Source organism: Acartia tonsa, chromosome 11 (genome assembly GCF_053477335.1).
Source record: "Acartia tonsa isolate MP-2025a chromosome 11, ASM5347733v1, whole genome shotgun sequence".
In the NCBI taxonomy this organism is placed as follows: Eukaryota; Metazoa; Arthropoda; class Copepoda; order Calanoida; family Acartiidae; genus Acartia; species Acartia tonsa.
In genome coordinates, this window is record NC_137270.1 from 7468735 (window position 1) to 7493873 (window position 25139).

A 25139-nucleotide genomic window follows, 5' to 3' on the forward strand; every position below is an offset into this window, starting at 1 on the left:
TTGAGGATGAACATTAATTTATCATCCATTGTCTTAATCCTCAAGATCCCTGGAAGAAATAGACTTTTTATTAGAGAAAAACAAACATGAAACTTGTTAATATTTTGTCTGCAGCTATAGATATATCAATTGTTTGGGGATACTTGGGTAAATAAAAATTATAATAAATATTTTAATAGTTATTTCTTTCATCGTATTATAAACAGCTTTCCGCGGATATAGAATGTACAATTATAAGATTAAAACCAGTTTTTTAGCCCCGAGGTGCTGAAGGCACAGGCTAAAAAAAATGGTTTTAATTTTATGATTGTACATTTTTATATTCGTAGAAAGCTGGATATAATATGATGCTAGACATAGTTTTTTCGTATGGATCAGAACCGGTTCCTATCCACCGGATTCGAATGAATACGAGAAAAAAAAAATTATGTACTCTTTGGCCTCAAAATTTCCATGTAATAGGACACATATAAAACTGTTAACTGTATCCTATTATATAAAGTACTAAGGTTTTTTGCTGAAGCTTAAGATTTAAAAATTACAAAAGTTATCTTTTATAGTGAATCTTCACAATCACATAGGTCTTTGAATGGTTTTAGGCTTTTTTTGCCCTATATCTACCCCTTTAATTATAGAGTTGATTGATTGATTGATTAGCCATAGTCTCTTAGGGTTTGGACCTATTTAAGTAGTCATGGAGTAGGCTGAGACACTTTTGTATAGCCACTAGGGCTATCAAGCCCCACGTTTAAGCACATTATGACTTGACCCGCTATCTCATATATATGAGAGCTACTCATTATTACCTCACCCTCGCCGAGTATGGCAGGTGTCCCAAATTAAGTCACCGTAAGAGGAGAGGAGCTTGGGATAAGGGTAGTACTGATATTATGTACATGACTATTAAGTATCCAAACTTACTCAATAATCCCCTTCTTACACAACCAGGGTAAGTTGCGTGAATGTATTCAACTGAGAAATTCGAGTTGCCATATAGGGACTAGAACTCGAACTCTCATCACCGTAACTCAGTGCGTTACCATTGAGCTACGACGCCCTATTTTAATTACAGAGCACCCTAGATGGTAGAGTCGCAACCGCTTGTTACTTTATATAGACAAAAAAAAAGAGGCCATACTTAATACTTAAGTGTTGATAGAAAATATTGGACTTATAGACTTTCTATAAGAATACCACTTTTCATTTTATCTTCTCCAAGGACATTTAGGGATAAGACATTGATAAACAACAAATGGAGTTATAATCAGTAACGATAAACAAACTTACCCCTTTTCTTTAAATTAAAAAAAAGATCGGATAAAAGGTTTTACACTGCTGGTTTGAATCAATCAATTAAGCTTTGATATATTAGTGAGTTTTTAAACGTTGAATAAGATAGTGTGCTTATATATAATTTATTTTCCAATGTTCCCTCCCGCCCTGAATATATACGAGAAATATTTTACATGTTTTGCTCAAGTTGTCTAAGGGTTAATACAATTAAACAATATTCCAAGGTTTACACACTGATTAATATCCGCTGAATTAGAACCAGTTCTCAACCATAATGAAATATATCATATTGTTTCGTATTACTGACAATTTTCTACAAATAATAAAATAAAGATCATATTATTTACACCAGTTTTGTTAGCCCTGCCGTTCAACCCGGTGCAGTGGGGATAACAAAACTGGTATAACTCTTTAATTTTTCAGTTTTTTATCCAAAAAAAATGCAAAAAATTATTTGAATGCAGTTTATTCAGTTTTTTTAAGACACATATTTTACAATTTACATAATTTAAGCAACTTTATTTTTAGATTGGATTGGGAGATTTTGTGCCTGGTACTAATTTCTATGGAGAGGACCAAGGAGAAATGAACAGAGCAAAGCTTATAGTTAACTTTGCTTATTTGTTAAGTAAGTATGTTAATTATACAAACTATATAATTTCTATGGAGAGGATCAAGGAGAAATGAATAGAGCAAAGCTTCTAGTTAACTTTGCTTATTTGTTAAGTAAGTATATTAATAATACAAACTATATAATTTCTATGGAGAGGATCAAGGAGAATGAATAGAGCTAAGCTTATAGTTAACTTTGCTTATTTGTTAAGTAAGTATATAGATTATACAAACTATATAATTTCTATGGAGAGGATCAAGGAGAATGAATAGAGCCAAGCTTATAGTTAACTTTGCCTATTTGTTAAAGGGCGAATATAGGTTTGATATAATATGAGCTTATTTCAAAGGTGCCATTATATAGATTATAAATAACTTAAGGATATTGACATATCTAATTGTATAAGTCTGTTTATAGCTTAAAACCTTTCTAACTCAAGATAATATTATGTAATTAGTGTGGTTCCCTAAGAACTCAAACACCCTAGTATCACACAAGGCTTCGTGGCAAGGTTGAATTAAAAAGCTTTCGTTAAGGGATAGTCGTAATAACGTGGAAACCAATTAATCAGGGGTAAATATACCCATCTTCTACCTTAATACAAATTATATAAAGTAAAATATTTAAAAGTTTAAAAAAACATCAAATAATGTAAAAAGTAAAAAAAAAAATTGATAAAATTTTCTTGGAGGAAGGATGATTTCAAATCCCTGTTTTTTTAAGGTTCGTGTGTGTGTGTGTTAAAATTGCGTACATCGGGGTTTTTATATTTTCCAGAATTAACCAATGATCTTTGTACAGAAAATAAACTTTAAGACGTATTATTTACCCTAGTCAAAACTTTTACGCAAATTATTTCTACGCTTTTTAAAAATTGAATTAAAGAGTATATAATCTAAAATAATAAACATTTAAATTATCATTTAAGATGCGTGCCATTGTAATAGTCAATCAAACTTAAGCAAAATAGTCAAAAAAAAGTCTTGTAAAGGGCTAAAATAAACCGTTTGTCGTTAATCTCATTTATCATATGTTCAATTGAAACAGAAAATTGCAAAATCTACTTAAGGATTTTTTTGAATTTTTAAATTTGGCATAGATATTCTAAAAGTATGAAATGGCACCTTTTATATAAGCTCATATCATATCGAACCTATATTCGCCCTTTAAGTAAGTATATAGATTATACAAACTATATAATTTCTATGGAGAGGATCAAGGAGAATGAATAGAGCCAAGCTTATAGTTAACTTTGCTTATTTGTTAAGTAAGTATATAGATTATACAAACTATATAATTTCTATGGAGAGGATCAAGGAGAATGAATAGAGCCAAGCTTATAGTTAACTTTGCATATCTATTAAGTAAGTAAATATATTATACAAACTATATAATTTCTATGGAGAGGATCAAGGAGAAATGAATAGAGCTAAGCTTATAGTTAACTTTGCATATTTGTTAAGTAAGTATATAGATTATACAAACTATATATTGTCTATGGAGAGGATCAAGGAGAATGAATAGAGCCAAGCTTATAGTTAACTTTGCTTATTTGTTAAGTAAGTATATAGATTATACAAACTATATAATTTCTATGGAGAGGATCAAGGAGAATGAATAGAGCCAAGCTTATAGTTAACTTTGCTTATTTGTTAAGTAAGTATATAGATTATACAAACTATATAATTTCTATGGAGGGGATCAAGGAGAATGAATAGAGCCAAGCTTATAGTTAACTTTGCTTATTTGTTAAGTAAGTATATAGATTATACAAACTATATAATGTCTATGGAGAGGATCAAGGAGAAATGAATAGAGCTAAGCTTATAGTTAACTTTGCTTATTTGTTAAGTAAGTATATTAATAATACAAACTAAATAATTTCTATGGAGGGGATCAAGGAGAATGAATAGAGCCAAGCTTATAGTTAACTTTGCTTATTTGTTAAGTAAGTATATAGATTATACAAACTAAATAATTTCTATGGAGGGGATCAAGGAGAATGAATAGAGCCAAGCTTATAGTTAACTTTGCTTATTTGTTAAGTAAGTATATTAATAATACAAACTATATAATTTCTATGGAGAGGATCAAGGAGAATGAATAGAGCTAAGCTTATAGTTAACTTTGCTTATTTGTTAAGTAAGTATATATATTATACAAACTATATAATGTCTATGGAGAGGATCAAGGAGAAATGAATAGAGCCAAGCTTATAGTTAACTTTGCTTATTTGTTAAGTAAGTATATAGATTATACAAACTAAATAATTTCTATGGAGGGGATCAAGGAGAATGAATAGAGCCAAGCTTATAGTTAACTTTGCTTATTTGTTAAGTAAGTATATAGATTATACAAACTATATAATTTCTATGGAGAGGATCAAGGAGAATGAATAGAGCCAAGCTTATAGTTAACTTTGCTTATTTGTTAAGTAAGTATATAGATTATACAAACTATATAATTTCTATGGAGAGGATCAAGGAGAATGAATAGAGCCAAGCTTATAGTTAACTTTGCATATTTGTTAAGTAAGTATATATATTATACAAACTATATAATTTCTATGGAGAGGATCAAGGAGAAATGAATAGAGCTAAGCTTATAGTTAACTTTGCTTATTTGTTAAGTAAGTATATAGATTATACAAACTATATAATTTCTATGGAGAGGATCAAGGAGAATGAATAGAGCCAAGCTTATAGTTAACTTTGCTGATTTGTTAAGTAAGTATATATATTATACAAACTATATAATTTCTATGGAGAGGATCAAGGAGAATGAATAGAGCCAAGCTTATAGTTAACTTTGCTTATTTGTTAAGTAAGTATATAGATTATACAAACTATATAATTTCTATGGAGGGGATCAAGGAGAAATGAATAGAGCTAAGCTTATAGTTAACTTTGCTTATTTGTTAAGTAAGTATATAGATTATACAAACTAAATAATTTCTATGGAGGGGATCAAGGAGAATGAATAGAGCCAAGCTTATAGTTAACTTTGCATATTTGTTAAGTAAGTATATATATTATACAAACTATATAATTTCTATGGAGAGGATCAAGGAGAAATGAATAGAGCTAAGCTTATAGTTAACTTTGCTTATTTGTTAAGTAAGTATATATATTGTACAAACTATATAATTTCTATGGAGAGGATCAAGGAGAAATGAATAGAGCCAAGCTTATAGTTAACTTTGCTTATTTGTTAAGTAAGTATATAGATTATACAAACTATATAATTTCTATGGAGGGGATCAAGGAGAATGAATAGAGCCAAGCTTATAGTTAACTTTGCTTATTTGTTAAGTAAGTATATATATTATACAACCTATATAATGTCTATGGAGAGGATCAAGGAGAAATGAATAGAGCTAAGCTTATAGTTAACTTTGCTTATTTGTTAAGTAAGTATATAGATTATACAAACTATATAATTTCTATGGAGAGGATCAAGGAGAAATGAATAGAGCAAAGCTTATAGTTAACTTTGCATATCTATTAAGTAAGTATATATATTATACAAACTATATAATGTCTATGGAGAGGATCAAGGAGAAATGAATAGAGCTAAGCTTATAGTTAACTTTGCTTATTTGTTAAGTAAGTATATAGATTATACAAACTATATAATTTCTATGGAGGGGATCAAGGAGAAATGAATAGAGCTAAGCTTATAGTTAACTTTGCATATTTGTTAAGTAAGTATATATATTATACAAACTATATAATGTCTATGGAGAGGATCAAGGAGAAATGAATAGAGCTAAGCTTATAGTTAACTTTGCTTATTTGTTAAGTAAGTATATAGATTATACAAACTATATAATTTCTATGGAGGGGATCAAGGAGAAATGAATAGAGCTAAGCTTATAGTTAACTTTGCATATTTGTTAAGTAAGTATATATATTATACAAACTATATAATGTCTATGGAGAGGATCAAGGAGAAATGAACAGAGCAAAGCTTATAGTTAACTTTGCATATTTGTTAAGTAAGTATATAGATTATACAAACCATATAATTTCTATGGAGAGGATCAAGGAGAATGAATAGAGCTAAGCTTATAGTTAACTTTGCATATTTGTTAAGTAAGTATATTAATTATTCAAACTATATAATTTCTATGGAGAGGATCAAGGAGAATGAGTAGAATAGAGCTAAGCTTATAGTTAACTTTGCATATTTGTTAAGTAAGTATATTAATTATTCAAACTATCTAATCTCCTTCGTTACACTATCTCTCTATCTATTGGTTTTGTTTTGTATCTCTATCTAACCTAACCCCTAATTAAATTATTAAATTATTTTTTTTATGGGGCCAAATTCTTAGGCTAGTCTAGGAGTTTTCTCAGTCTTACATATTTCTACATACATATGTAAGAAAACCCTAACTCTTATGCCAACTTTAGAATTTTTTGATTTGTCACATTACCTACAAAAAACGTATCTTATAATAAAACAAAATCTTGAAATTAATACCAGTTTTGTTATCCCGAGCTTTTGGCCCCTCGGGGCCAACAAAATTGATTTTATCTAATAACTTTTTATTTTAATGTTCGCGAAAAGCTGTCTATAAGAGGATGCGATAAATAAGTATCATATTTTTCAGTTGGAATGGCGGTTATTGCAATGAACTACTATCTACTTAAGGCAGATATTTTTATATAAAAAGAAGACTTTTAAGTATTCTAAAATTTTTAACATTAACAACTTTTGCCTGGGTAGGGCCAATCAAGGGCATTACGCATAGAAACCCCCCCCCCCCCATAGTTTTAAAATCTGTTTTTGAGGATGGTTCAGTTGTCAACAGGAACTTTGTAGGAAAGCACCCATCACTCAATTTACACTCAATTAAAAAATTAAAGAAAAAAATTTTTTTTTTTGGGGGGGATTTTTTTCTAGAGGCGATATCTCTTGGAAGGGTGGTGGTACCTTCCCTTAAAATAGTTATAAACCTTCCCGGGACCTATGAGAAGCTACCCTGTTAAGGAGAACCCGATCGGTTAGCGGTTAGCGAGATCCTTTGGTACAAACACAAGACAAATAGACATCCTGTTACTTTAGTATAAGGATTAAGGTCAGAATAGGTTAGGTTATATTGGGTACAGGATAGTGGTAGCCGCGGGCATTAGGTATTGTAATCCCCCCCCCCCCTTTATTTTTAATTCTTTTTTTAAAATTGAGGGGGGGGGGGTTAGTATTCGACAGGAACTTTGTAGGAAAGCACACATTACTTAATATAAAGAGTAGCTGCACTTCAATTATAAATATCTGTTTGACATCAGGAGGACGTACTGCACCGTGTCAACATGTTTAAACGAGTTGTTGTTTATTCCTGCACATTTGAAAAACATAACAATACCAACAACAATAATAATAAACAAATTCAACATCAACAAATTGTTTAGTATTCAAGTTAAGTTATTTAATTGTATTTAAATCTTTTTTTTATCAGAAAAGAATTACTTTTTTATTGTAAGATTGTAAAACTGTAATTGATTTCTATCATGAAAACTGTAAAATTGTTAAAAGACTATTACAAACTAATTAATTCAATTTGTCTTTAAATCTATTTTGTTCAATTTTTCTGTAACTTTTGTTTTATGATTTTTTTTTCAAAATCTAACCATAAAAGACTAAAGATCAATGTTTTAGATTTAAGTAAATTTAAAATACTGCGGGAAGTCTTCACTATATAATAGACTATAAAAGTTGGAAAGATTTTTAATCAATATAATAGATTTGAAATCTGCATAAAATTTTAAGGATTTTTTATAAAAAATTAGTTTTTTATACAATTCTTTATTTAAAGGCGCAAATACGATTTAAGTTAATAAATTTTGACCAATAGGATAGCTGGATTGGAAACTACCTACGCTCTAATTGGTTGAATGATGTACGTCACTTAAGCTTCTCCAATCAGAGCGCAGATAGTTTTCAATCCACCAATCACAGATCTTAAAATTATTTAACTTAATTTGTATTTGCGCCTTTAAATAAAGAATTATATAAAAAACGAATTTTATAAAAAATCCTTAAAATTTTATGCAGATTTCAAATCTATTATATTGATTAAAAATCTTTCCAACTTTTATAGTCTACTATATAATGGTTTGCCTAAAAAAAGAAATTGTTAATATTTTGTTGACTATTGAAGAGTAAAATTGGATAGTATCAAATGCCATGATAAAGTCAAATGATAACAATTTAGATTTCCTGTCATTTTCATAACACTAATTATTTCAGTATTTTAAACACATTTTCATATAATTCTCACATCAAAGTACAAAATGATTTTTTTATATATTGTAAACATGTAAATTTTTTTTCTTCCAGTTTTTCAATTTTCTTTTGTAACTAAAATGCAATCAAAACAACATCCATAAGAGCGAAGCTAATATTTATTAACAGCTGAGAGTTACAGCTCTTTGAAATTTATACATAAGGTCTGTTGTATCTACTTTATAAAGTTGCTTAGCATCAAACGTTATATATAGAGCTAAAAGTTTTAGATTATTAATGATTTTCTAATTTGTCTAATTTCTTAAGGGCTATCCGTTTGAATTAAACGAAAGGACACAACAAAATGTAAACCCCGAACCACTTCATTATGCAATCTACATTTTCCTGGATATTTTGTCTACGGTAGTCCATAAGTGTACAGCTTTACAGTACATTGTTTATATTTGTTAAAGCAACACAAATGATAAAAGAAAAAGATTCTTTTTAAAGTAAAATGCTTATATTTCAATCAAAATCTATATTTTTGTATTTTTTACCGATCCACGTTATTATGCAAATCCAAAGAAAATCAATCAGAAAACGTTTGTTTTGCACTTTTCTCCACTTTTAAAAAATGATTCTGATAAAATAACAATTTTTTAAGGGATTTATGCATTAATTATAATGAAAAACAGTTTAAGGTAGATTTTATTGATTTTTCTAAATAAGAAATAATTGAAAAAAAGAAATTCTATCCTTATCACTTTAGAGGACAGCTGCTGATCCCCAGTCTTATGGATGAAGCTAAATACATGTTAAAAATAAAAATTACCCTCAAAAGTATACAAAAATGTTTTTTGATGTGTTAAAAAAATCCATTTTAAAATCTTGATTTTGAGGATGATGGCCTTTAAGATGCTCTTACTGGTGGTGAAGGTGAGCTAAATGTTATCTAAGTACATGACCATTACAACAACTTGTCTATTAACCTATGTACCATTTTTTGTAGTCATAGCAGCCTCCAGTGGAGCCTCTCAACATGAAATATAACCATTATCTAAAAACTACATTATTTACTTTATGAATTTTAGTAATTAAAATTACAATTTTTTTCTTTTTTAATATTGCTTGGCTGGAGGCTGATATGACTACAAAAATTGGACCATAGTTCAATATATAAGTTTTCTTCAAGGGCATGCACTTTGATAACATTTAGCTCACCATCACCACCAGTAAGAGCATCTTAAAGGACATCATCCTCAAAATCAATATTTTAAAATGGATTTTTTTAACACATCAAAAAACATTTTTGTATACTTTTCAGGCAAATTTTTATTTTTTACATGTATTTAGCTTCATCCATAAGACTGGGGGTCAGCAGCTGTCCTCTAAAGTGATAGGGATAGAATTTCATTTTTTCAATTATTTCTTATTTAGAAAAATCAATAAAATCTACCTTAAACTGTTTTTCATTATAATTAATGCATAAATCCCTTAAAAAATTGTTATTTTATCAGAATTAATTTTTAAAAGTAGAGAAAAGGGCAAAACAAACGTTTTCTCATTGATTTTCTTTTGATTTGCATAATGACGTGGATCGGTAAAAAATACAAAAATATAGATTTTGATTGAAATATAAGCATTTTACTTTAAAAATAATCTTTTTCTTTTATCATTTGTGTTGCTTTAACAAATATAAACAATGTACTGTAAAGCTGTACACTTATGGTCTACCGTAGACAAAATATCCAGGAAAATGTAGATTGCATAATGAAGTGGTTCGGGGTTTAGAAAAGCTTACTTTCAGAAAAATGCTAAAAAGCAATCTTTTTATAAATCAAACTTTTATTGAATACGTTTAAAAGAGTTGCTTTTTTACAACATTTCAAAAAAAGAATAAAGATGTAAGATTATTTAATGATTATTTTTTATTTTATCTTGTTTGTATTTTCGTTTCTTTTCATAATTGTAGGTCTCGCTCATTCGTCTAAATAAAAAAAAATTAAACAATTTAGGATTATTGTATTGGTAGTTTTTAGTAGCAAAGCTACTCTTTAACTACTCTCTGTTAAACTATAACGGCTGCTAATAAGATACACCGTTGAATATTTTTTTTATGAATATTAACTATACCAATGTAGTTGTAATTTACAAAAAAAAAATTAATGCCGCAAATAAGAACAGTAGCTGGTTGAAGGCTACTATTTTATTTCTTGAAAGGAGCCACCTAAAAAAACAGTGGCTCCTCATGACTGCTCTTCTTGTTTAATGCCTAAATGTTTAAAGTAAAAGGAGAAAGCAGGGCTTGGCAGCCGTAAATTTAAACCTGTTTGGATGTTTAGAAAAAAATTGAAAATAGGGATTGCCGTGATTGGGTCAGGTTTAGACTTTCAGCTGATTTTTAAAGTTGGAAAAGGTTGACTTCCCTGAGGCTTATAGTGGGGGCTGCCGAGCCCTTAAAATAAAGCTTCAATTCCCTACCTATGGTAAAGTTGATTATCTCGGATATGTTCAAGGTTCATGCAAGGTTGTGCCATATTAACATGATGACTACAGCATCTGAACATTTTTATTTTAACAAGAACGACAACACTCATAACTAGCGAAACACAAAAATCATAGATGGACAAACGGATAAAGTGAAATATAAAGCAAATTTTCCATAGTTTTAAAAAAGAGGGTCAATGATAGAAAATAACAATTCATTTATAAATAAATACATGAATGTTTTTTAAGCATTACCTACGGACCAAGTGAGTTATATACTGTTTGATCTTTCCAAAGGTTTATATTTTCCAAAAATCAGCAATCTATCTTAAATTGCAGCAGAGAAAATCTTATTCCTCACTTAGTGTTACGGATTGATTGACTTACAGATGGACGGACAGACAAAAAAAAACTATAGCCTTAGTTGAATGGTCTTTGGGTACTTCTATTAAATTATGATAAATTGGGTTAAACTAGTAGTGTTCAAACTTTTCAACCAATTTACCTGTCAAAGTGTGAATGATGGGCATGTTTGTTGACATCAATTTTCTAGAAAAAAGAATGATCAATGTATACCCGTATTTGTGCTTCAAAAGATCTTGCAAAGCTCTGGGTTGGTTATTTTCCTTATATCGTGAATGGTTAGTTTAAACTACCAGTGTTCAAAATTTTCAATCAATCTATTATTATTAATTGATATTAATACATAATTAATAAATTAATCTGTAGATTAACTCAAAGTTAATTATATATTTTTGTTTAAAAATTTTAGATTTACCATGACAAATCTGCAGGCATTGTCTCTAAAGCCACAGAAACTTCCACAGAATCCTCCACATTTTATTGACATCTAATTGTAAACGAAATATTAGTTACCATTTTTTTACAGTGAAGCTTTTATAAACTAATACATCTCTATATATTAAAAATCAAATAAGCCTGCAAAACAGGTGAAAAGGATCCAACTATATCATACAAAAAGTTGGTAAAATCAGCATGTTTTAAACTCTGGTAACGATTATAGATTTGCTACACTATTTGGAATACTAGCGGCTTCGCCCCTAGCCTCTAGGGGCTTCGCCCTATATAGTTATGGGAAGTCAACCCTGCTTAAAAGAAATGTTAAAAAAAATTATTCTTTGTTTAATTACTCTGTGGTAAAATTAAACCCAGGCTGTGAGCTTTATGCACCAAAATTTTAATTTGTACAAATTAAACCCAGGTTGTTTGCCGTATACACAAAAATTTCAATTCGTAAAAATTAAACCTAGGTTGTTCGCATACACAAAAATTAAAATTAAATAAAATATTTAAATTTTTTTTGGGGGGGGGATTCATGGGGGCTTCAACCCATGTTGCAGTGGGGTTCTCCTATCCCAATTACTGGGTTTTGTTTACAAAAATAAAAAAATAAAAATTGGGAAGTGGGGATATTTTTATTTTTGGGGTGGTTGGGGTGTCCCACCCCCCAAAAAAATAGCTTAAAACCACCACAGGACCAGTAGGTATATTCCGTGAAGAGTAGAATCCGATCGGTTCAGTGGTTACCGAGATCTTAAGGGGGGCAGACAGACGGACAGACAGACATCAAGCTACTTTGTATTATAGATACCTAACTTTTATAAAAATAATCACATGCAAAGTTTGAAATCAAAGGACATTTAAGAACATGTCTAAAATAACGAAAAGACTGAACGGACTCTAACTATAGAAAAGCTTCCCATTTAAAAATGACCAACACCCACTGATGAAGTACCACTACCAAAGTAAACTAAAAGCCTTGATCGTAGAAGTGAATAGAAATAGTAAATGGTAACGGGAATGGAAAAGGGATAGTACATTGAAAAAATTTTCTCAAAATTTGTATTGGTAAAATTTTGCTTTAGAAGCTTGTAATTGTTTGGGTGTGACTGTTACAAGTTCGTCGTTAAAGGGGGTGTAATAGGTTCGAATCTCACCCCTTACCTCATCATAACTAAAGATATCAAACGTTACGTTGTACGTGTACCTAATGCTTCTATGTCAAATTCACAACATAATTAGTAAGAGAGGGGTCAATGTCTTGGCCAAAAACAAGTGCAACTTCAGGATATTTAGACGAAGGTCGTGCAATCAAAGGGTTGGTTACAATAGTTGGGATATATGTTAGCGCCTTGGACCTTCTTTAAAGATCTGGCTTTACTTTTTAATCAACCGTCCCCAGGGGTATTAATCAAAGGTATTGGGGGGGGGGGGGAGAAAAGGTTGTAGATTAATTTTACTAAATGTTCCCCCTCCCTTGATTTCCGTAAAAAAAAAGTAAAATACTATTCACAGTAAAGTTGGTTAGGACGTTTCTGTGAAATTACATAAACTATTTTCTTTTTAGCTAGGGGCGATTTCTCTTGAGAGGGTGAAGGTACCATTCCTAAAATCATTTTTCAACATTTGATATGCTTAATATTCTGTCCATAATATTTTAGTCTATTTAGCAATCACAAGGTATTTTTGCAGTAAAGTATTGTAACTAAAAATTTATTACTCTACAATTACGACACAGCCCAAAGTGGATCAAGGAATGGACGGGGGGAATATTCTGCAGGAATAAAGCGATAAGACAACGAAAAAATAATATTGAAAACATTTGAAAGATACTTGAAGAATTTAGATATCATAGGAGAGGACATTAATGGTATAAATATTATGTTTCTCTCCTTCCTGGAAGTTTTAAGCTAACAAAGGTAGAACCAAAGAGAAAAGCAATAAATCTTTATTGTCCTATCATAATCTTTAATCCATCTTATTGTCAATGCTTCCGCTAGCTGTCAGGAAGATCTTGGGTTCGAATCTCGGTCCAAATGGCGTCATTACTGAAAATTCTAGTATGGTGGGTGTTGCTGATATGCCATTGTAATATAAGGGTATGAGAATGCTTTGGGCCATGAACAGAATAGTATCATAGTTAGAACTTTTAGACAAAGATCATGTAATCTAAGGAATTATTGTTAGATTTTTATTAGACATAATATTTTAGTCCTGATAACTTTATTATATGTATATGTTAATAGGTTAGCCACAAAAAAAAGTATTAAAGCATAAAATATTTTTTTTTCATTTCCATATCCGTGCATCTATGGATATAAATGCCATGGAATAAAATAAACAAATCAGTAAAAATGTCATAAGAAATTATAAATGCAAGGGAATATGATAATTTTTAGTGTAGAATTAATTTCCCCCTTTTATAACAAATAACGGGAAAAAATGCATTTGTTTATTAATATTGCAAAACGGCTTGATTGTTTTGTGTATGGTCTTAATTTTTTTTAAAATCCGCAACCAGTGGTGTGCTCAGGATTTTGCTGAGAGGGTGTGCAATAAGTACCAGAGAATTCTCACCCCTTAACCCCTTACAGTCGGGCCCCTTGCCGCACCTTAATCAGTCGGGGGGGGGGGGGGCGTTCAACGCCCCCCCCCCTATTATCTCAGTTCCTATTAGAGCTAGAGGGCTAAATTTTTTTGTGCAAGTCCCCTGTGTAATGATAAATTTCCGACCTTAAGTAAGTCAAGGTCAATTTTCGCTTCCTTCACCCTTTTATTTAACAACCTTTGTTTTCAGGTCCTTTTTTACTTAAAAATTTCAAACGGCTGTGATTTTTTTATTTTTGAAGCTAGAATAAAATTTTTTATCTAGAATAAGATAACTTGATGGGGTTATGAGCTTTACGGAAATGTTATACATAAAGTAGTGGGGTGTCATTTATATGTCATCAACATAATAAAAAGTTTAAAAATCGTTCTTTGACCATTAAAATGTTACGCAAATCACTCAAATTTTTATTCACACACAACCCCATCAAAATTAAGATGGTAACTTGGCTGTTTTAGGGGGTGTATACTTATAGACCTATTTCCTTTTGCCAGGAAGAAACAACTCCTTTCTACACACCTCAGTCCGTAATCACAAGCACTATTTTGAGCATTTTAAAGTGAACAATGTGCAACAAAGCTGTAGTCATAAAAAGTATCTCCCAGCTGGCTAATATAACAAAACCACTCCACGTAAAGCTTTACCAATGACTCTCCCCTGGCCATGGAGGAACGTATTGACCAATTTCAGAGGACTATAATAGCAACCCTAATTGACGACAAAAATCCCCCGGTCACCAAGGAATAGTGACAGCTGAAAATCACGTACAGTTTCGTGATTTTTTTCTCGAATTAATTTGTTGTTGATTTAGGATGCCCGTCACCTTACACACGTATTCTATATCCATTTCAACAGCTACCAAACCTCAAAGATTTTTGTCCAAGCAATTGTTACAAAAAAAAAACTGTTACTGTTATATTATTTCCATGGATGAAATACCTCAGAGACTTACTATCATAATAATATTCTATGAAAACTTTACAAAAAGAAGAAAAAAACTGGGGTAACCATGACGACCAAAGTTTTGTTGGTGCCCAAACAACACAATGGCAAATTTGATTGTAATAAATAATTTACTCTTTTGTACAATATGTTCTCACTAGCGGCTTCGCCCCTAGCCTCTAGGGGCTTTGCCCCAAGAGATGATAAAAAATTAAGGCAAAATTCGTTAAAGGACCAAGGAAATCTCCTTCAAAAAAAAAAAAAAAAAAAAAAATGGGGGGGGGGGTTGGGTTTTGGGGCGGATTGGGGGTGTCCCACCCCCCAAGAAAATAGCTTAAAACCACCAAAGGACCAATAGGTAGATACCCTGAAGAGTAGAATCCGATCAGTTCAGTGGTTACCGAGATCTTAAGGGACAGACAGACAGACAGACAGACAGACAGACAGACAGAGGGACAGACAGACATCGTTCTACTTTGTATTATAACAAAAAAAATATTTAAATGGAAGAGGACTGACAATTGGTCTATGCTATATGAAAAAGTTTTTCAATGCTACCCCCACCCCATTGTGTCGGCTTTGCACAAGGCATGCGCAAGGTTTTGCCTGGGAAAATTTGCTTTGGCTATCTAAGGAGGATGCAATTTTGTCAAAGGTTGAGCATAGGAAGGACTCTATCTGCATATTATTTCAGGAGGGTGGATACACACCCCTTCCACGCTCCTCTGGTGGTAAGATTATAGCTAGTTCAGTCCTTGATATTTTTTTCTGTATGTTTACAACTTTTATACTTTCAACCATTTTAGTAAATACGCCTTATGGTTATCCATAAGTTTTAATCTAATTCTATTACAATTAGTAGTATACTATAAACAGGTTTCTCAGGAATAAGGATAAAAGTATATGGTTCTTTAGACGATTTTTACCATTCCAGAAGTTTTGATGGGCACTTTGGGAGGGCCGGAGTACAGATGAATTTAAATTTGCCACTGTTTTTTATAATCTTTAGACATTGATGTTACCGGCGCCAATTATGGGTTAATAAGAATCATACAATTTTTTTTTTATTACAACACCTTTTTGTTTTAAATTCTTGAATCATAGAATAGGAAGGAACAAAATATGAAGTACTAATTTCTGTAAGAAGTCTGTTTGTTAATTTATTTATACAAAATTATAAAAGCAATTAAAAATGTACACATAATGTATTTATACAAAATTATAAAAGCAATTTTAAAAAATCTTATAAATCAATACATATGACATTAAAAAGGTATTCTTAAAAAAAAGTGTTTAGAATAATATAAAAAAATATTATTTTGACAATATTAAGAAAAAAAACAATAACATTTTGCATTATACTAAAAATTGTATTAATTATTGTATTGTATACAGATTGTATTTTAAGCATGGATAGGCAATGAATGATAAACTAATCTTCTCCTCAATTAAAATTTTGATTTGGGTACTCAAAGCAATCCCCATTTTGAAACACAAAAATAGTCTGTGGTGTTTACATGCTCTAATTTTATAGGAAGCTTAATGTATCTTTCATTGGCCTATACTTAAATTTTGAAGAATTGTATTTATTCTGGGCAGTGGTTGTTGTTGCTAGGACATGTTTTATCCCAGTCAATTCCATGTTTACTCATCACCTCTCTGGATAAAAAATACATACATTATTTTGTAACCCAGCAGTTGTAAAACATAAGCGTATATCTTCAACACCCAATTACAATGGAAATCAGGAAGCCTGTCTAACAATGGAGGGGACAATGGGCAATTAATTCAAATGAAAACCAGATTTATCCAGAAAATTTGACTAAAATTGTAAAGGGATCATGGTAATTTAATATAGAACAGAATTAGTCCTAAGAAAAAAATCATTTACTTGAAAATTAAATTACCAATACATCACAATGTAGTAAACATTCTGTAATTAATTACTAGAAAAATCGTTTTTAGAACTTCATCAACCCTCCTCATATATTTTTAACGGACACCTAAATTCAAGGGGTTCTTAGATTGTTTAATACATAAATATTGCAGTAGAGTTTCTATAAATGAAATGACATTTTCTTGGGAAAAATATTTGGTAAAACCAGCCATTTAATACAGATTTTTCTGTCTGCTATATTAAAAACTAACTCAGCTAGTTAGCGGGGCATTGATGCGCTAGTACCCAAAGTCAGTCAGAACCAGCTGAATTCTTGCACATTCCCTTTAAGCCAGTACCCAAAGTCTGAGACTCTTAAAAATTGAATATTTGATCCATTGTCCCCTCCCTTACTCCCTGCTGGCTTGTCCTCTTTTTTACCCCCTAAAGTTTTATACCGACTGGCTAAACCTACCTCATGCCTCCGTTTAAAAAGCATGATTTAATAGGGGTCTATGTTATAAGATTTATCGTTGCATTAAAAAAGATTGATCAAATCAACAATCCCAATTTATTTTTTCAATTGTGGATATAAACAGTTATTTATTAATTGTTGTTTTTTTATTATGGGTATCCATATGAAAAAAAAAACAGTATCTTAAGAAACAGCCCAGAAAAATGTCACCCTCCCCCCCCCCCCCTCCCCTCCATAAATACTGGACGGACGGGCAGACAGACAGAACATGAGGATAATAGAGTATCTTGACCAATAAAGAGATTTTTTTATCCTAAAATAGTCAGAGCCTTATTTTGCTTCTTCAGTAACAACATAAATGCATATAATAAGAAATTAATATACTATCTAATTTTAAGCTTTAATCATTTAAAAATCTGTGAATCAAACTGTAGAAATGATGGAAAAGTTTAGCCGCACAAAGTTAATACTTCCAGATTTTTAATTAAATTTGTCTTAAGTTTGGTGTGCAGTGCATAAACTTTTACTTGGGATAATTCAAATTTACATTTCAAATCAAAGATTAAAATGAATTATTCTAGGGTTATTCATCTTGTATAATATGATAAAAAAAAGTGTTTAAGGGTAAGAAAAAATATTTTGTAGGACCTTAATAGATAGATTAGGCTAACATTTTGTTTTGGTAAAAGGTATTTTACTTAGAATTATTAATATATAACAAATAAAATTATTTGGTAAATTAGAAATAAATTTTCAATCCTAACTATATACCAAGATAAATACAATAATCCGAATATATTTAATAATTCGAATCCGGTGGATAGGAACCGGTTCTCATCCATACGAAAAAACTATGTCTAGCATCGTATTATATCCAGTTTTCTACGAATATAGAAATGTACAATCATAAGATTAAAACCAGTTTTTTTAGGCGGTGCCTCCGGCACCTTGGGGCTAAAAAAAACTAGTTTTAATCTTATAATTGTACATTCTATATCCGCGGAAAGCCGTTTATAATACGATGCGAGAAATAACTATTCTCATATTCATTCGAATCCGGTGGATAGAAACCGGTTCTCATCTATATGAAAAAACTATGTCTAGCATCGTATTATATCCAGCTTTCTATGAATATATTATCCACGGAAAGCTGTTTATAATATGATGCAAGAAATAACTATTTTTGTATTGCTTTGCAACTGATTAATATCCGTTCCCGTCAGCATCTTAAATCTAAAAAACTGATTCTAATCTCATAATTTTAGAATATCCACAGAAAGCTCTCTTAATAAAATGTGAGAAACAACTATTATCGCTATTTAATCTTTATTGGCTGAGAACTTGTTCTAATCCAGCAGATATTAAACAGTTTAGAAGCCATACTGGAAAGTCTTTTTGTCCAATAATATTTTTGTATTTCTTAATTTGTCCATATTCTGTTCATATTTTCATAGAAAACGAGCGGAAAAACTGACAGATTATTACTTCATATTTATAAAGAAAGTAACTAAAGGGGTAGTTTTACAAAGTGCATTTAAACTTGAATTTAGTGAACTGTATATTTCTTCTTTTCAATAGTTTATACTACATCTATAGGACAAATCTTTGTAAGAATTTCAATTTTCTACCAGAGAGTTTTAAAATATCAAGACTTGAAAATCATATTTTTTGAATATATGCAACATAAATGGCTTTCCTGTTTTCACAAAAGGAGTGTGATAACTATTTTGGTGGTGCCTAATTGATTGATATTTATTGTAATACACACTATGTATTTTAGATGGTATTCTTTTAACTTATGCTTACAATCAAACGTGTTAAATGCACTTTATGCAACTATCACTTTATTCATCTTTTCTAAAACCTCTATTAACCAGACAAAACTTAACTTTATAATTGACATATTTTACATAGACGCAAAACTTTTAATCAACAGAAAATCTCTTCAAATTTATATTTGAACTATATATATTAGATATATATATTTGGTATTTTTGACATATTTTTTTCAAAAACCATATAAAAACTCTCCACATTTAACTTTGTTTTAAACAGAAAGGATACATTTTTTTCTAGGGGTTATTTCTATTTGGAGGATAGAGTTACCCTCCTTAGACTTATTAGAAGCCTCACGATGAAGGAGAAGTATTAGTGCAAGGACAGACAGTCTAACATCCTGTTATTTTTATGTATGAATGTATGTATTGTTTTCCTGAATTCTTGTACAACTTCTTTGGGCATACTACTGTCATCCCTGAAATCAATAGTTTCAATCAATAAAATTCAAAAGGATTGTTCATTATCAGGCATTTAACTATAATAATTATATTTTAAGTATGACAAAGTAAGACTTTGCTTACTGTACAGTTCCATGATGCAATTGAGGACTGGATTTCTCAACAGTTAAATTCACTTTGACCTGCATAATTATATCATACCTGTGTCTGGAAATAACAATGCCTCCAGCATAGTTGAGAACAGGCAGACGGCCACACCAGAGCATCAGGGCATAATCTGGATGGGGCATACTCACAAGTCTCCAGTCTTCTTCCTAGAAAAAATTGTCATAGACATTATAATGATATGATTTCTTGTATAGGTATGAGATACAACCATAGGATTAAAGTAATGTATTCAGTATGTGCATCAGATGAATAACTTTCCTTTAGATATTAAAAAACATTAATAACAAACTTTGCCTTGAATGATTTTGGCTGGCAGGTATCCTACTTTGATCAATTGTAAAGAATTGGTTTCTATGAAGATTCAAAGAAAATGTTAATATTTGCCAAGAGAAAGACAATGAAATGCTAAAGAGTTTTTGAAAATATTATTAAAAAAATATTATTCATGTAAATGTGATCTATATATTAAAGATTTTCTCATGGAACTTTCTCCTCTAATATATCTAAGATTTCTGGGAATTCTCACCACTACAATGAATAATTTTACCTGTGGATCTAAAGGAGCATCAGTATATTTATGATTAACCACACCAGGAGCAGGCATTGACACATTGGCAATTGTTACAATAATGTCTGTAGTGCACTTGTCATGCCGTCCACCACAGTAGGTAACATTGTTAATCCAGTGGCCTTCAGCAGCCCTAGAATCATTGACAGATTTACAGTTGTAAGTTACATTTTGATTTGGACCTTTAACCATATATATGTAGTAGCAGGGGGAAATAGGCATTTAAGGTATAAAGTTTCCTTTAGGTAAATCATTTTTGGTAGCAAAGTAGCTAATGCCTAATTCCAAGTTAAACAGAAAAGCTGGTAAAGATTATTATTAATTTTTTGTTTTTTTACTACATGAGAAGAAACTTTGTGAATTTATTGATCCTAGATTTATCCAGGCAATTACAAGGCTCACCAAAATCAAGTTAGCCTGTAAACTGTAATAATGAATGGTTTACTTGATGAATCTCTCGTGCTGACAGGGATACCAATCATAACCTCCAGGGTAAGGGCTCTCTCCACAGTTGATTCCTCTGAGGACCCACCAGTCTCCCTAATATATTTTTTTTCAGAATATAACTGTTTGTATTAGTTTTTAAACATTATTTTATATAGGCATCTGTTTAAACTAACTAAAATAACTTTTTTTGTAAATAAATGTAAAATTAAATATGTATCGTGTACCTCAATGTCTTCCATAGTCTTCACAGAAGTAATAGCATCAGCATTTGAACCCTAAATAAATTAAGATATTCTTGAAACCGTTGTAGATTTTAATAATCAAACCAATTTAACTTAAACTAAAAAGCAAGTTAGACAACAACTTAGTTATAAAATACTAGCAGCTGCAGCCCCTAGCATGCTAGGGGCTCTATGTTCGAAGAAATATAGCAGGGCACAAAAATAGGCCAAAACCATACCTACCCAGACTTTTTATAAAAATAAAATTGCCTAAAACAATCCCAAAACCTATAGTGTAGCTTCACTGTAAAGTAGGACCATATCGGTTCATCAGTTAGCAAGATCATTCGTTACAGACAAAAAAGATTACTTCTTTATATATTAGGATAAACATGCATCTAATGGCACAGTCAGAAAAGTTGAAATTTAATAATTTTTTCCAAAGATAATATACTTGAGTGATTAAAAAAAGATATAAAATGTTTTTGTGTTAATAATTCCCTAGTTCTATAAATATTCTATTATTAGTTAAAATAGGTAGGTATACAATTCAAAAAGTATTTTTTTTAAAGTTTTTACCTTACAGGGTCCATCTTCAGGGTATTCCAGAAGGCATTTGTTATCCAACATACAGTTTATCATGTCTTTAAACTTAAATATTTTGAGGTAATTACATGAAGATTATTTATTAAGTTAAGCTACTTAATTTGTACCATTAAAACAAATAAGAGGTTAAAGTGACAAAAAAAGACACTTTACAATTTTCTTTTTTTATTTTTTTATGTTAGATGTTACACTGTCTAAGAGTTTATCATATTGGACAGTATACCAGTAAAAGTTGCAATTTGGTTTGTTTAAACTTTTCTTTTAAAGGTTATAAGAGATTTTAAAAACAGCTGTTCTTTACAATGGATGTAGAATACACGTGGATATTATGACAGGTAAAAAATTGTTGTAAAAGGTTGCTGACATGAAACTGAATTATTAGTCAGTTCATTCATCCAGTAGGAGGGGAGGGGATCATTATTTTAGCCTGCTTTATTAGAGAACAGGAAAATTTGGTGTACCATCCATGTAGTGATATAACTATTTGCTTACTGGTTGATTTTCATATCCATAGGTCATCTCACAAATATAAGCACAAGCAGCTGTCTTCTCTTCACTAAAAAAATAATCAAATAATGTTTTTTTTAAGTATGGCTGATCAAAATCAATGAAGTTCTAAGCCATACAGAATTACAGACAATTTTCCACGTATATCAAAAAAATCATAACGCCTGTTTCATTAGCCTGGGCCTTCAGCACCTCAGGGCTTACAAAACTAATTTTAATCTAAAAATATTTATTTTTATATCTGCGGAAATCTGTCTAAAATACTATGGGATAAATAACTATTTTTTATTTCTTTATAAGATTGCATTCAGATATCAAATAAGGTCTTTAAATGTATAGCAAATATTCTTTAGTATGTTGATTAGTTTTAGTGTTAATAAATTTTTTTAAATACAAGAAATAACCATGGTGGAAAAAGACTCATGCCCTGTCCTTACTTATTTATAGCTAAATTGCTTTTAAAATAAAATTTAAGTTTTATAAAAATTGTAAGCTGTTTTGGGTTAGAATTTAAAGATTTTTTTATTTTTAAAGATTGTTTTAAATGTTTGTTTACCTATCAATATTGTCTAACAAACATCTTTGAATACATCCAATAGTCTAAATAGAATGAATTTGAATATTACAAAAATGAAAAAAAATATTTTTCTGAACAAGAAATGTCCTTTTTAATATTTTCTCTTGCAGAGAATATTTTTAAAGTAAGAATGCAATTAAGGAAAATGTTTAGAATTTCCTCTTTTGCCACTTTAATATAGTGGGTATGATTACTACCATTTAAGTAAATTAACAAATTATCGTAATTTTGACTGACCAAAAAGTTAAAGGTAAATAATTTCTAGCAAGTTTCTAGCAAGCTTCTTTATATAGGGGGGGGGGGGGTAAATTTAAATGAAATTTATTTGGGGGGGGGCAGTAATCTTTTTATCATATAGGCAAGGACGTCCAAGTTTTTTTTATTTGGGGGAAGGGGTGGGGGGTTAATTAACCCTTTACCCTCCCCTTTGACGTCTCTGGTTTCTAGTCATTACCTGAGCACATTTATAATTAGTAAAACATTGAGCTGCGGCTAATTTGCAGTTTCCACCTAAGAAATTACAAAATAATAGAACAAATTACATTTTTAGTAGTAGTAGTTTTTAGGAAACGTAATTTTTTCAGCTGCTATTCAAGATGTAAGACTAATTTTTGTGTGTGAAAATTCCCTTTGCCATTAATCATCCTCGTAATGCTCCGACATTCATTTAATTTCTGTAGGAAGGATTCATACGTGGAGAACTGTCAATAATACCATAAAGAATATATTTTTTTTAGTTTTGACGAAAATACCAGCTTTAATTTAGCAGAAAGAATCAGATATGGAGTCATACTAGATCTATAAACCTTACCTATACAAAGATTTGAATGCCAAAACGGTTCCCATCTCCCCAAAAATCTGATCTGACTAAAAATAAAAAGGTATTAAATTAATACACAAAATAAAAAATTTGTGGAAAGAGAATCCAATATGATTAGATAAAAGCTTAAATACAGAAATTAGAAAAAAAGATAGAGAAAAGCAAAAATTAAAAAGGTCTCAGTTGAACAAGCCTAAAAAAAATCATAATAGACAACACAAATGACTGCAAAAAAGCATCGCTTCTATGGGATTGAAAGGCTTATTTGAAACTAAACCATATCAACTTTCATGTATTCTTAGAACTATAAACAAGATACGCTGCTAACTCTAATACTCACCTAATAATTTGTTGTGTAGTAAGAAAGTATCTTAAAGTAAGCGCTGACACCAAAACATATCCAAATGCGAATTTCTAAAAAAAAATATTTTTTAGCATAAGAAGGACAATTATGTCCAGGAATATGAAGGTTTAAGTTGCAACCTTTTCCTTTTTTCATCTCCAAAAGGCCCATACATATAATTAAAACTACTAAGAGTGTACATAAGTAGCGCAGCAAAAAGGCTTAATTATGATCCATAATTTAAGTGAGAGAAAGGACATTGGACTGTAAACTATACTGTAAAAATCTATATTTTTTCTGCAATCAAAATCATAATTGAACAATCATGATTTTGAGGAATCTAATCTAATAAAGTAATACTTGCAGCTAGATAAAATAACAAACCCTCAATCCCCGACCCCTCCCCTCCAAATGGTGTTTGAACTGACCAAAAAATGAGGTCCAAATTAGCTTACTAAATTGCAACACATTTTCCCTAGTCAATATAACAACATATTCTAAATTCTATTTCTATCTCTATTACCCTATCCCTGAATTAATTTTGACTGACCTTGTTTATCATATTGAGCTGTATCTTCCACCCTTTGGATTTAAATTAGTTCTATTCTGAAATAAACAACAATTTAATTTACATTATTTTCCATTGTGTTTATCTGCTGGATTAAAAGCGGTTCTAAGTCATACTGCATAAATCATGTAAAGCACCATATTACAAACAATTTTCCACAAATATTAAATTAAAAATCATAAAATTAATACCAGTTTTTTAGCATTGTTACAAAACTGGTTTTGCTCTTATAATTTTTCATTTAATATCCGTGGAAAGCTGTCTATAATATGATGTGATAAATAACTATTAAAGCATAGAGGGGGAATTTTTTCATAGCAAAGTTTTTGTAAAAGGTCCGTAAAGGATGGGATCTACAAAATGTCCCTTTGTGTTATATATTTGAATCTATTCTTATGGATGTTGTTCTTGTTTTTGAACCCTTATCTTGACTTTTCCAATTTTAACGCTTGATAAAAAATGTACTTTTTAACCACAGAAATCATTGTTACCAAACTCTATGCAACTTAAAGTTAATTTTAAATAAAAACCTGTTATATCAATGCAAAGTATTATAAATGACCCATATTATCTCAAGAATAGCTGATTGATTAGTTTTTTATTTCCTTTAAATAATTTCTCGACAGGTTTTAGGCTATTAATTTTTAACAACTTTAAATACAGATTAGATATATGGGTAAAATGTTTTTAAAAACTAGTATACAATCAAGTTATACAACAATACGAAAAAAAAACAAGGATGGAAAATTTCATT

The 25139-nt window shown here is 30.4% G+C and overlaps 2 protein-coding genes and 1 long non-coding RNA gene across 3 annotated transcripts in view; 1 reads left to right on the forward strand and 2 right to left on the reverse strand.

The window, feature by feature from the left end:
* LOC145332503 (TWiK family of potassium channels protein 18-like) overlaps window positions 1-6580 on the forward strand; it is a 44638-nt gene extending 38058 nt beyond the window's left edge. Inside the window, exons 15-16 of the mRNA XM_080177508.1 lie at window positions 1822-1921; window positions 6522-6580. Coding sequence (XP_080033634.1) covers window positions 1822-1921; window positions 6522-6580 — 159 coding nt within the window. The remainder of the gene's footprint in view (window positions 1-1821; window positions 1922-6521) is intronic.
* A 3380-nt stretch (window positions 6581-9960) lies between these two features.
* Window positions 9961-11492, reverse strand: LOC145331821 (uncharacterized). Its single transcript, XR_013883916.1, has 4 exons — window positions 11400-11492; window positions 11127-11170; window positions 10616-10693; window positions 9961-10121 (listed from the first exon to the last, which is right to left on the reverse strand). It is a non-coding gene; the product is annotated as an uncharacterized LOC145331821 (long non-coding RNA).
* A 4627-nt stretch (window positions 11493-16119) lies between these two features.
* LOC145331591 (uncharacterized) lies at window positions 16120-24466 on the reverse strand. The gene is made up of 13 exons (XM_080176338.1): window positions 24368-24466; window positions 23815-23888; window positions 23466-23521; window positions 23109-23164; window positions 22634-22677; window positions 22063-22126; window positions 21544-21615; window positions 20968-21018; window positions 20742-20836; window positions 20276-20429; window positions 19762-19874; window positions 19536-19577; window positions 16120-16631 (listed from the first exon to the last, which is right to left on the reverse strand). The coding sequence occupies exons 1-13, from the start codon at window positions 24377-24379 to the stop codon at window positions 16559-16561; spliced, it is 906 nt and encodes a 301-aa protein (XP_080032464.1). The 5' UTR covers window positions 24380-24466; the 3' UTR covers window positions 16120-16558.
* Between the last annotated feature and the right edge of the window lie 673 nt (window positions 24467-25139).

What these genes read in the sequence shown, in the direction of transcription:
- LOC145331591 (XM_080176338.1), bottom strand. An exon ending in CAGCACGAGAGATTCATCAA is followed by an intron (nt 20,430 to 20,741) that starts GTAAACCATTCA and finishes CAATGATTCTAG; the next exon opens with GGCTGCTGAAGGCCACTGGA. An exon ending in GAAGTTGTACAAGAATTCAG is followed by an intron (nt 16,632 to 19,535) that starts GAAAACAATACA and finishes TTTTTTATCCAG; the next exon opens with AGAGGTGATGAGTAAACATG.